The 13400-nt window shown below is 42.3% G+C and overlaps 1 protein-coding gene across 1 annotated transcript; it reads left to right on the top strand.

Moving 5' to 3' along the window:
• The first annotated feature begins 501 nt into the window (after positions 1-501).
• ccdc3b (coiled-coil domain containing 3b) lies at positions 502-8266 on the top strand. Its single transcript, XM_084024276.1, has 3 exons — positions 502-950; positions 3734-3908; positions 6908-8266. Exons 1-3 carry the CDS (start codon positions 586-588, stop codon positions 7199-7201), a joined length of 834 nt encoding a protein of 277 aa, XP_083880402.1. The 5' UTR covers positions 502-585; the 3' UTR covers positions 7202-8266.
• The last annotated feature ends 5134 nt before the right edge of the window (positions 8267-13400 follow it).

Below are 13400 nucleotides of genomic sequence, written 5' to 3'. Positions count from 1 at the left end.
TGTAATTATCTTTAAAATGCTCACAGACCCTGAAGTTTGCAGTGAAACAGCCAGGAAATGGATTCTCTAAAGGAAAAGGAAACTCCTCGAGCGATCCTGTGTCCGTATTGACACTAGAGGGCGCCACTGATTCATTATAAACTTAGTCTCTCATCGTTTGTCATTGTTTGGTGCCGAGACTTCAAGAGCATTATTTGTTGCATTAAAAAAAACACCACTCTTACACCGTTGAGAGTTTTACTGCGAAAATGAACACGCAGATCTGAATGCATGCGTCCTTTATGTGTTACTCCTGGTCTCATTTCAAAGGCCAGATGCACAGTTGCACATTTGCACAGTGTGAATGGGCTGATCCATCGATTCAAGGTATTGAAGCTGGAGGAGGGAGCAAGGACCGCTCACTGCAGAGAAGTTACCATCTTTCTGGAGCTATTTCTGCTGTGTAAGGCGTTTGCTTAAATTTGACTCCTGTGAACGTCAGTGGAATCAGCATTGACGTCTTTTTTCTTCTTCGTGATTTCATCCACCAACCGCATCTTGCGCGCCCCCCTAAACCAACACTCGTTTTAATCTCTCTGTCGGATTATGTGGATTATTTTGCTGTTTATTCTGGCAGCGGCGGGTCCTGATGGGAGCTGGGGGTGTCAACTGCCCCGCGACTGGAGACCGCAGACAGAAGCGTGCCGCGCCGAGCTGGCGCAGATCATAGTCTTCGCTAAGGTGTTGGCGCTGCACAAGGAGTCTTACAATGTGTACAACAACTACCTGCCCGTCCTGCCGTCCGACGACGACTTGCTTTTCACTGCCGAGATTGAGCTGCTGTGCGACCAGGCGTGGGGCAGCATGCTGGAAGTCCCCGCCGGCTCCAGGTTCAACGTCACCGGCCTGGGCTACTTCACCTGCTTCTCCTACAGTGTCACCAAAAACAACAACTACTACTTCTTTCTGAGGTGAGACCAATATTTTTGCTTTACCAAATTTTCTCCTCAAGAGAAAATATAATGCTGTTGGAAGTGTTGCACAAATGTGTCTGTGTGCTTGAGAATCAGGCATCATCCTTGTGAAGACAAAGGATGCAGGACTGCTTCCTTTTTAGTGAAATGCATTGCCATGAATGGCAAAAAGTTACTCTATAAATGTAAGAAACAATGGGGCAAGCATACAAAAGAAAATGATGATTTCATATGCAAATAAATACACATTCATCACCATTCCCTGTTTTATGCATACCATCATTTTCATTATTCTTTTGAGAAATTGTATTCCAGGATTTTTGGGGGCATCGTTGCTTTTATTCAATAGTGAACAGATGAAAGAAGACAGAAACTATAGGGAGAGAGACAGGGGGTGACACTGAGTTGAACCAGGGGGATGTAGCCATCACAGTATTTAGTCTTAACTGCTATGCTATGCGATACTTGAGTAATATATTGATATGTTATAAAATCCATGGATTGAACCTCACCTCCTCCTCTCTCCAATGGAAACTCTTCAGACCTGGAGATCTGGAGAAATAAGGACTCTCACAGGATTCAATCAATCACCAGTAATGAAAGGATGTCAAGAGCAGAAGATTGGCATCATCCACATATATTCTCTTTTAATCAACTGTCCGTGTGTTACCATATTGATTTTAGGTTAATAATATATTCAATATACTGCCAAACAATCCACTTAGATAAAAAAAAATATGGCAGGTTCGTGCTGAAATGTCAGCGTTGGACAGAAACAACACTGTTCCTCGGGAAACGTCTATTGCATTCCAGCCAGTGTAATTACAGAGCCAGACATTTCCCAAAAACTTGAAGGTAAATCCAGCCGGTATAGGAACACCTTTTGTCCTGCTGAAAACACACCAGTTCCCCACTGGAAGGGAACGTGTGCTGACAGGCCTCAACAATATTTCTCTCTGCTTTTTCTCTCAAACAGATGAAGAGTTAGATATTCAGAGGGGGGCACTGAAAAGCATTCCTGGAGTTTAATGTTTGGGCTGTCCCACATGAGGGTCTGCAACAGGGCCAACTACAATAATATTCTTTATAGCATATGGTACACATCATATGCACGGACTCGCACTCACATTGTGCGATGGAGAATCGCCCGATGACGGCTAAAAGACTGTTAGGATGATGTCACTGGTTTTAATTGTTTACACCTCCAGGGATGACTTAACCAGGTGAAAACATCCGGACATTATCCACGTCACCAACAGAGCTACCTCCATCGGAAAACTTCCTGAAGCTAAAGTCCCAGCAAAGCTGATGATTAAGAAGCAATGATTGCTCCGGTAAACTGAAGCAGTGGTCTTCTTCCAGGGTTTAGTGCAACTTCCCATCCTCCCTGGAAAAAGACTTGAGCCTATAGACCTATGGGGGAAAAGTTCAGATGGGTTTTGAAGCAATGTTTGTGTCCAACCAAATTCTATTAGTGAACTTTTGAGAATTTTATGGTGAAAGCATGATCTGCCCTACGCCTCTGATTGGCTTACCCCGTTATTTTTACCCTAAACCCTAACCAATCTCTCTCACTCACAATATCACCCAACCAACAGAAGCAACCAGTACCAGCCAATCAGAGGCAGTGTAGGCTGTGTCATGACTTTGCCATCCTGGGGGGTAAATACGGGCTATTGGTCTTCTCATCTAAGTGAAAAAACAAATAAGAGTATTTCTGTCTGAACTATTTTTAACGTTTTCATCGAGCTATTGGTAGATTTTTCAGACGTTTCAGATTAAGGAGTGTTGTTGTGGCCACTCCACGACGCCGAGCCAGATATACGAGCCAAAACTCAAAAGTTCTCATCGCAGTCTCCAGTGGACGTCTATTTCCTGTTATAAAAGCCCCAACAACACTTATCTCAGACCAAAAATAGTCTTTGCAATCAATCATGAGTATAAGCTCCCCGGACAGGACAAATCTGAGTCTGTAGCGTGGAGGAAAATGCAGCTCAGGATCTCCCTTGGGCCCTTTAACTGAAACAGACTGTCTGTTCTATTTGTGCCTTACATAAACTGTCACTCACTATCAAGGTTTTTTCTATGTTACATTTTTACAATGCGTTGTAAAAAAAAGGGTTTTATGTCATTATTAAATCCAGATTATCCATGTCCAGATTGCTCTGGTTCCTCTGGATCCCCAGTTCCTTCTGACCTCCTGGTCACTGTGCTCATGCCTGACCTTTAACCTCTTCTGGTGAAGCAAAACATCAGCTTTCTCTGTGCTCTCTCGACATGCGCACACACACCAGCGTGCGCACGCACACATCAACACACAGTCGCTGAGGAACACCCAAACTTTTGATGTCCCTGGAGGGATGCGAGATGGAATCCAGATGTATGGAAACATGCTGCTTCAAGACTTCCTCCCTCGCACACTTCACGTTGCAGGAGAAGACATGAAACATGCACAGTAAAATAGCATTTGCTTGTCATTTCCTGGCTTAACTCATCCACATAATGCTTGCATAAAAAAATAAACCAGGGTCATATGTCTGTTTTCTTTTTAACTGTTGACATATGTCTGTCTGTCCTTTATGAATAAGTAAAACCTGTCAGGTTGCTTGCATCTGAAATCTCGACGACATGAAGATTAAGCGCTACATATCCTTGCTGCTCACGACTGCTGCATCTGCTCCTGTGTTTGCACTCGTCTAACTTTTTACCATACGTTTCTTTTTTTCTCTGTCTTTGTTCACAACTGTATCAATATGATATGTTCCTTTTCTGCCATTCAGGATGGATGAGGACTACAATATTATCCCTCATGGAGTGAACTTCCAGGACCCCATCTTCGCCGACACCGCAGAGAACCACCGCACGTTTGCCAGCCTTTTTCAGTTCGCCAACTGCACGTCCGGGACTCAGGTCCACAGCTACGCCCCAGAGTATGAGGCTCAGGAGGACAGTCGGGTACGTAGCCCCTCAGAACCACGGCCCATTAGCTGCCTCCTACTGTGGTTTGCCTCTTTTGAAGAGGAGAAGTTGGTGATAAGGACATTTACTTGATTGGCTCCACAAGTGGTTTGGGGAAAATAGCGAAGGGAGCCACAATAGCCTAAAGTACTGTGGTACACACATAAAAGGATTCAGTATTACATCCTGTTGTTTTCAAAGGAGTACTATGTAGCTGGCAACCCCCGATGCATGGTAAAGCACACATTTTCTGAGGTTTTTGGCCACACAAAGAACTCACTATGTTTGACTGAAAACTCGACTTTAAACAGCATTGTGTTAGCCGACACTTTGGCAGACCGTTTTGTTGTCTAAAGGAGTATTTTCTTATGGCCAAAGATGACAGCTCCCACGTAGAAGTAAGTGACGGTCATGTGGCGACGTGTCCAGTCGACTACAATGGCCCTTGTTAACTATAAAACACTAAAGTTAGAAGAAACAGTGTGTGGACCAGAACACAAGTCTAACCACAAGGTTTGATGAATATTGAGTGTTTTTGGACTGGAACAACCAAGGCTCTAAATGCTAGGAAATCACTGACTAAAGTAAAAGCATGGAAAGCATCACAAAAGCAAATTCATCTCAAAATAGCTCCTGTATTACACAGGACAATGCAGATTGATGTGTTTTATTTTTTTAATGCTTATGACAAAATTACTTGAATCAATAAGCTTCATTGCTTCACGTTTGATTGATGAAAGCTCATTTTTACTATAACACCGTTGGCGAACACCAACACCTGGTGCTCCTTGACTCTGTAAGTTTCCTGCATCGCGTCCCAGAGTCCATGTGTCAGTATATAAATGGTTTCCAGCCACTGAACGCTGCTTTTTCCCCCTTTAATGAATCCAAACCTTTTGCCTAATCCCCATGATTTAGGTCAGTCTTCTTCGTCTGTTTCTAATCATTTGCTGACTACTCATAAAAGCAAAAATCCACTAGGGGAAAAGAGAATGCAAACATGGTTTGTATTTCCACTAAGTACAAACGTTTGGGTGATTATAATTGCAGAGCAGCATTTAGATATCAAGGCTGCTTTCTTAGATCATTCTCATGATTCGATTTCCTCTCCAGCAAAAATAAAAACAGACTTTGTTTTCACTGGTACTGCGTAACCAATGTTTACACATCTGACCTGAACTTGCAGTTAGACATCACATTATTCAGGTTCCACCAAATTGAATCAGGATGCAGTCATCTTGACATCTAATGCCAAACAGTATCCGTAATACAAACATTATGTGAACAATGTACTCACCAACACTAATGAAGAAACATCAGCCTTTAAGGGCTACACACATATCCTGCATACAAAGGCAAAATGAGTATTTCCCCCTCTGATGTCAATGGAATCATTGTAAAATCTAGGCGTCATATATATGCGACTGTCCATCCGTAAGCCATTAGAATCTATTAAAACTTTCACTCCCAAGTTTATGACTGGAGGTCACATTTAAATACCGACCGCTGCATTTGATATGATACATGAGATCACTTTCACTCATTGAGAGACTTAATCACCTCTGGTCTATATTTATCTCCAAAACACGCGTTGGAAAATTGCCATATCATATCTCGTCTTTGTCTCTCTGGAGCTCCGGCCCATACTTAATCTTCCCTGATGATTGATTCATGCTTATGGAACAATATATCAAAATACGACTGTAGGAAAGAGTGCTTTTCCTGTTAGTGCAGTGGTCTACATATGTATCTCCTTTAATTGAGCCTTCTTTTTCATCTATTATTCTGTCCTGTGTATCTGTCTGCTGTTATTATTCTCTCTTATTTCTCAATGTATCTGTAATTAGCTTTTTTTTATCAAGCTCCAACCCAGACCTGAGGTACACACACGTGTTTATTATTACCCTTATGTAGTATTTCTTCTATGAATGTCACATTGATGAAACCCAGAGGCGGCTTTATATTGTCTGTGTCTCATTTTGGAGTATTTGTCCACACTGCAGCCTAGCCTGAAACACTGTAAGCCTGGACTAACTGAAAGGCGACCTTGTGTTTGAGTGAAGGTCGTACCTGAGTGCTCAGAATGACGGCGACGTGCCATTTTACACCTCCAGCTTTACACAACTTGATCGTTCGGCTCCAGAACTTCATCTATGGAACTATGGAGTTTCATACTGCTTTCCAGTCCCTAATGGGACATAAGTAAGAGCACACGGGAAAGAATCAGCAACTAATATTACAGAGAGTAATGCACTAACCAGTGATGTGGGCTGGCAGCCAGCGGCACATTTTTAACATTTCCTCAAAACCCTCAGCGGTTGTTATCTGATGGGAGGGAATATACATCAGTGTTTCACGCTGGTCCCATGTGGAAGCATTAGGATCCGTAGAGGAAATCCACACTCAGGCAGACAGGCATGCAGTCAGGGGCAGCTGGATCTCATTTTTTCACCTTGGAAAAAGGTCCGGGCCCTTTGGATCGTCTGTCGCAGGTTCGCAGGCATGTTGGGTTTCATCTCGCAGTGGTGTCTCGCTGAATATGTTGTGTAACAATTTCACATCAGAGCATAAAGTAACTCTTAAAGTTTCATCCCACTGCAGTTTTTCCCTTTTTGTTCTTTTATCCGGCTACAGCATCCAAACTTCCTTTCACTTTCTTTGACTCACTCATACACAAACAGTGGAATATGCTGAAAGACATGGCACAGAGCCTGCCAGATGTGTTCTCTCATAGGAGTCGTACAAAGGAACTAAATCTGACACTATTATTTAGTATGTGATGTAATGACATAACCCTCTGTAAATGATTTCATTCAAAAGGCAGAGCGCGATGAAAATCTGTTGTAAATCTTGCAGAATATAAACCGATACTGTCACCTGAAAGTGACAATAGTAATGTAACACTTACTCAAATGCTCCTCATGCTTTTCCTGATATTTCAAATGTATTTATAGTACAAATTGTAATAAACAAAGCGTTTCCTCTTCTCCTCACAGTTGTTGTGCTCCGCGGTGCAGAAGGCTCTGTTCGAGGAGGAGGAGCGGGTCTGGACTCTCTCCCAGAAGGTGCGCTCCTTAGAGAAAGCCAATGACCACCTGAGGGAGAAGGTGAAGACCATGAAACGTCTGCTCCGCCAGGCCCAACGAGGGACAACTAAAGAGCAGCAGACCCTTAGCCTCAAACAGCTCTACGAGTCGAGGACGCCCCAAACCCACCCCGATCAGGACACTACCCAGGACCGGAGGACCCCGCCGCTAAAAAAGGTCCTCTCCAGGACGCTAAAAAACTAGACTACAATTCACAGTAGTGATGAGTTACACGATCTAATTCCATTCTCCATGTCTTAATGAATATGCTTGTTTCAGGATGCATTCCAAATTTGACCAAACTTCACCTGTACAGCCTTTTCCTTTTAAAATGTACCCGTGCCATTGAGACTGTCACCTTCAAATAGAGCTTTCATGCCTATTTACACCCATATCCGTACTCTCTCTCTTTCTGTGCGAGTGTGTTGGGAGGGCGGGGCTTTCACTTGGCCTATTTTGTGTCCCCGGACAAACTAAAGTGAAGGATTAACTGAGATAAAGGATTTTAATTGTTTCATGGGAGTAAGAGCCCTTCATTTAAATCTCCTCAAGCTTTATTCCACGCCATTAGTCCAACGTGACCTCTCTGAGTCACTTTGTTAGTTCAGTTTAGTGGCAGCACAGACAGTTCAAACTTGGCACGCGGATGCACTCTTGAACAATATGTGGACAATGTTAAAACCTGTTGTTTCTGTGCTGGACACATTATGCATTGTATAAATATTAGAATTTGTTAATGACTTCAGAAACACTAGCATTAAAATGCTCCAAATGAACGCCTGTCTTCTGAGGGTCCACTCATGAACATGTCTGTGTAAATGAGCCTATACTGTGCCAAAGTTTAAAACGCTGCAAGATTTAACACATCGTCACACCATTCCTTTCTGCCTTCGCCTGCGTTCATTTACTTGTATCTATTTATACCGTAAAAACTATCCCAATGTGTATGATTTTTTTTAATTCAGTGAATTGTTTCCCAAGAGTGCCTTTTCCCCCCTAAGCTCTTCCTTTATGCAAGTCTGTTCATACACATTGTACCGAATGAAAGTGTGTTTTTTGTATTGGGAAACAGAGTGCTGAGCACTCAGTGAGTCCAGCCAGTGAGCCTGGCATGGTACAGGATTGGCCTTTTCTGTGTCAGAAATTAAAGTTTTGCATTCATTTTACTTTATGTATTTGCTTTAATTATTATTTCTGCTTCTTTTTAACTACAACATGTGGTTTGCTTTGCCTATAGCATAATCATTCGTGTAATAGTTACTGTAGTTTTTTTTTTTAAGAAATAAATGAACGTTTACAAAACTTCTTTTGTGGTTATTTTTTGCCTTCAGTGGGAAAAGAGATGAAAAAGTGACTTTAGTTGCAATCTAGAAATGCAGATCTGGGTGTGTTAAAGAGAGTTAAAGTGTTTTTTGCTTATTGCCTCATTGACTTTTCCAGACTTGCCCTCGATCAGTTTCTTGTAACAATTTGGAACATGTTTCCTCGTAGGTGCAAACAACAGTGTCAAGTTTTCTCTTTCAGTCTGCCCGGTATTTTAAATAAACGTGTCTAGCCAAACACCAGAACAAAATCATGAATTTCAAGTAAAAGTCTCAAACCTCAGTTGTAACATTTCCTGCTTTCCATGTATTCAAGTCAGAAATGATAAATGGTTTTTGGCGCGCACAACGTGTTTCGCGTGATTCAGTGCTAATAAATCAAAAGAACCGGTGCAAATGTAAAAGCAACATGAAGCAGCGTAAAGACGAATTGGCCATATGACCTCTTCCTCTCAAGCTTTTGTCGAGTCGTAGGTCCGGTGCACTTTGAGAGAGAACACAGGACCATTTCAGATGCAAAATCATTCTGGCAGATGAAATTTTCAACGCGATTTCAAGGAGAGCAGAACCAAATTTCTTCCATATGGCGGCGTCGCATAAAACCGGGGGGGTGAGAGGGCTTGTACGGCAAGAGGAGAAAGAAAAAAAAAAGTCAGCAATTCTCTCACAGGATTGCTCCGCAGTACGGCGGACATGTAGGAGCTTTCCTCTGGCGCATCGTTTGACCTCCTGAGCAAAGACAGAACACGTTGAGGAGACCAGCTTCCCCTCTTGTCTCATCATTCGCTCTTTCTTCTCCCCGTGAAACCTTTGCATCAGACAAACCTTAGCCTGCAGCCAATTGTCAAAATCCCATGAACCCGGGCCAAAGATGATATACACACACTGCTTTCTCAACGTAAACCACCGCGCGCAGCCAAGCTGCAAAACAGATGTCAGGCAGTACGACGGCCTAGTGGTGGTCCCCTTCAGAGGAGCTGGCTATCTGTGGACACGGTTTATTTAACCAGCCTTGTTCCATGTTTTGGAATGCTGTTACCTTCTCTGGCTGATCTGGTTTCATGTTTATTCTTGTATTGATAACCACAGATCATTTGAATAGTTACTACAGTATTTATTTAAAAAAAATATATAGATTTTGTTTCCCCTTTTCTGTTCATGTTTTCTCAAGGAGCTACACTCCAGTCTTTCACCTCTTGTCATTCATCGCTCTGCGTGAAGTCCATCTGAGACGTCCCTGAGCTCTCTAACCCTCCTTTGACTCCATTGTTTCTGGTGATTACTTGGGTCTGCACTTGGAGAGTCGTTGTTTCCTTTTTAGAAAAGAAGACATAGATCTTTGTGTTTTCAATTATTCGCCCCTGTTACATAAAAAAAGCCTCTCTGGTTATACAAGTGGCTCAGTGCTCAGCGGTGCTTCTGACCACAAACGTAAGCCTGGTGATAAAGGCAGGGGATCATCCTCTGGGGACCATAAATGATGCTGCTGATTTTAACAGATATTATGCACAATAGTCATTCATATCAGACATTCAGTCTGTCATCTGCTCCACAAAGTGAACATTAAGCAGCAGCTCCGTGAACACGGCTTCATTTCGAGTGGAAACGCTTCCTCATCATCTCTTCACACTCCACCAGCTGTGCTCTGGCAAATGAGGAGGTGATTTTTCATTGTTGCCGGTTCACGTCTGTATCAATAAGGATGATTGATGTGTGTGTGTTTGCCCTCGGAGACCTCTGCTGTTCCAGTCAAACTAAAATTACAATGCTGGGTTTTTAAACTTTGTGAAGCCAAAAAGAGTGAGCTCACTTTTTTTTTTTTACTTAAAGGCAAAATAATGACCAAAACATCGGATTCAATTCCACAACCAAGTCACGCAGAAGAATTTCACTCTTCATTGTTTTCACTCTTTTTCTAAAGACTACACACACACTTTATTTCACCTCAGCAGCACTAAGTGTATACTTTAGTTGTTCTGTCATAAATGAAAACTGTGAAAACAACCTAATTCTTTCCCTCCCTCGTCCTCCTCTCCCCCTTTCTTCCTCCCTCCATCCTTTTCTTCTAATTATTCCTTTCTTCATCTGGGTTGCTGACGAGGCCTACGGGAGGAATTTTGCACCATGTGTTTGTTGTTGGTGCTGTTTTTATATCTATGGTGAGACTCTGGGATGTTAAGTTTATATTGCCGTTTTTTCCACCCTCAATGTTTACAGCATTTCTGAGTGATTGTGCAGGATTTGAGGTTTTTCTTGGTTTCAATCTGGACTGAATGTAAAGTACTTGTGAGTGTGATGCCGTTCTTTGTGAATCCACCAGTTGTGTGAGTTACTGGTGGTTGATCTTGATAAACACTGAGGTGTTGCATGCATCTCAGTTCCAGAGTATACATGAGTCGGCCAGTGCTCTGATCATTAGTATCACGCTGGACAGATCCCCAGTCTATCACAGGGCTGACAAATAGAGACAGACAACCGTTCACGCTCACATTCACAATGTGGGAGGAAGCCGGCGTACAGAGAGAACCAATGCTAACAAGGGGAAAACATGCAAACTCCACACAGAAGGAACCAGAAACCAGATTTGAACCCTAGCCCCCCCTCGCTGGGTCAAAGCTGATGGTGATGGAGACCAGAAGAGTCTCCGTCAAGTGTAAACCAGTACTGTGTTCAAAAGAATCTGTTGTTGCAGGTTTTAGGAACCATGTAAGTTTATCGTAGGACGGATAAGCAAAAGCAAAATGTTTATATGTGAAGCACATAGAACAAAAATAATGTTGCACAAAAAGAAAACACCAGATGATCAAAAGTAAATGTAGCTCATTAAAGTTCTTCCATTCCATCAATACATTCATGGATTATGAGGTGTTTTTTGTAATTTTTTAGTGCCTTGAAATCAATCCATCTGACATGAGTCACCGGGCGTGTTACTGCAGATTTCATTTGCAGCTCTGTTGATCAACAGCACTCTTTGCACCTACAAACCCATCCTGTGAAATAAGGGTGATTGTTTGAGCACAAATCACCGCCTGAGAAAAGCACCGTCCTGCATTGTGTGTTAGTATGTGTGTTTTTGCTTGCGACCGACTGGTAGACGGGGCTTTATTTAATAAGAAAAAATGTTCCGGGTGTTTTATCTCAAGTACTTTTGTCATGAATGGGATCAGCATTTGTCTAGTGGTAGACATTTTAAGCTTTTATGTAAACAAGGATAGAAATCGATGACAATGTGGAGAGAAACAGAAATATTCCAGAGAGTAGCTGCTGTGTTGGACCTGATCAGAGTGCATAAATTAATGAAGAAAACACAGACACACAACTTTCTCAGATTTCTCTGTTGGCAAACCCAGCGACTTCGACTCGATGTGACTTCAGACGACCCAGAACTCCACTCTGCATCCTGTCTGATGTCTGCTTTGATCATTGCTCCCACAACAATCCGTCCAATCACATTTTAAACGTGCAAATTTGTGGAATTTGTATTTTTCATGTTTTCCTTCCTGACAGTGTGTTTCCTTTTCATCTGCGGTGCTCGGGGACTGTGTTGTCAAGTGGACACAGTCGGATTAAACTCCAAGCACAGGCCCCGTATCAGATGTATTACTAATGCAAGTAACATGGATGTCAAATTTCTGGTGATGTTTGACCCTAATTGCAGGCTGAATTTTCCGAAAAAGTGGAAAATTAGTGGCTTTTTTCTTACCGCCAGATGCTCCAAATCCTGCTCTCCATCCTCTCTATTATTACCAACTGTGGTTTGCACAGTCATGAGGGTCTGAAACTTTTCAGAAAATTTGCTTTTGGCTTTGACTTCGGGAGCTGCTCTATCTGCGATGTTGCTCCAAGAAGGCTCTGAGTTCAGTCTGTGCTTTTTAAGAAAGAGATCCCTGAATATCTTCTTGGAGGATTTGAACACATTTTGAAGAAACGTTTCACTCAGACCTTCTAAAAGGAGTCTTTTGCAGCTAGTGGACGGTTCACCAACTGCACGTCACTCATCTCCAGGCTACAAAGAGGGAGGGTGACTCACTGTGTAGTTAAGTCTCTTTCCCTCTGCTGTGCTCGCCAGCACCTCGGGGACTTTGACTTGCTCAACCTCAAACAGCCTGCTTCTACTCCTAAAACAATGTGAGGCCAAAGGACCCAGGCGAATTGGAAGTGGAAAATCTTTTCACACTAATGACTTTTGTCTGTTTTTCCGTGTTTTGTTCCAAAGAAAATATTTGGCCAAGATGCTCTGAGCTGATCTGAAGCTGCATCCAAAACAAATCCACGACTCAGATATGAGTGTGTGATGAGGCGCGGAGGGAAAGACACGCTTGTGTCTGTACATATTGGGTATTTTGTTCATAAAGCTCTAAAAGTATTGACACGACTATTTGTCAGTAGCTCTCAGGCTGCCTGTGTGTGTTAGTTTGTGTGCAGTTTTAAATCACGATAGGTTCCTGCTGACAGACAGGAGGGCAAAGTGTGCTCTTGCTCTTTAACTCTGCACACAACACATTTCATTTCAAACTTTAACTCATCACTTTGACAGAAGGTGAAACAGTCAACCTCGAAGAATGAAAGGTTACAAAGAGATTTCCGATTGGAGTTACAGTAACTTATCAGTTAGCTTCATATTAATTGGCCAGGAACAGGATGTCACTGGATCATCATTTAGTTTATGAGCAAAACTAATAACACTAAACCAAGATGGTGAACATGGCAAACATTATAAAGAGCTGAAGTCCCTCCCCTTTCAGTCTCCCACATGGGATCCTGTTTTAGGGGAAAATGTGTGCGTAGACAATGACGAGAGGTTAATGTTTTTTGGATTCCGTTTGAATAATACCATGAATTACATGTATGACAAACTAATTTCTCAAGTCAAGAAATATGTTTTTAGTAGGGTTGTTGTAGGGACCATTAAGTTCTGTGTAAAACTGTCACTTACTTACTTTTGGGTGTCTAGTCTAGCATATTTTCACAGCCTTAATCTTGAATATTTTTATCACTAAATGCAACTTCTTTAGGATGCAAAATCTGTCTCTCGCTGTTGACTACCGTCCATATTTTTGTTTCTGAAATAAGGTCCAGTG

This window comes from Eutrigla gurnardus, assembly GCF_963514095.1.
Source record: "Eutrigla gurnardus genome assembly, chromosome: 2".
NCBI classification, from domain to species: Eukaryota; Metazoa; Chordata; class Actinopteri; order Perciformes; family Triglidae; genus Eutrigla; species Eutrigla gurnardus.
Note: the sequence above shows the minus strand (reverse complement) of the source record. Positions and strands in the feature narration are given on the sequence as shown.

Coding starts and splice junctions, on each gene's coding strand:
- ccdc3b (XM_084024276.1), top strand. CDS start 586: ATGTGGATTATTTTGCTGTTTATTCTGGCAGCGGCGGGTCCTGATGGG. Junction 951..3,733: donor AACTACTACTTCTTTCTGAG/GTGAGACCAATA, acceptor TCTGCCATTCAG/GATGGATGAGGACTACAATA. Junction 3,909..6,907: donor AGGCTCAGGAGGACAGTCGG/GTACGTAGCCCC, acceptor TTCTCCTCACAG/TTGTTGTGCTCCGCGGTGCA.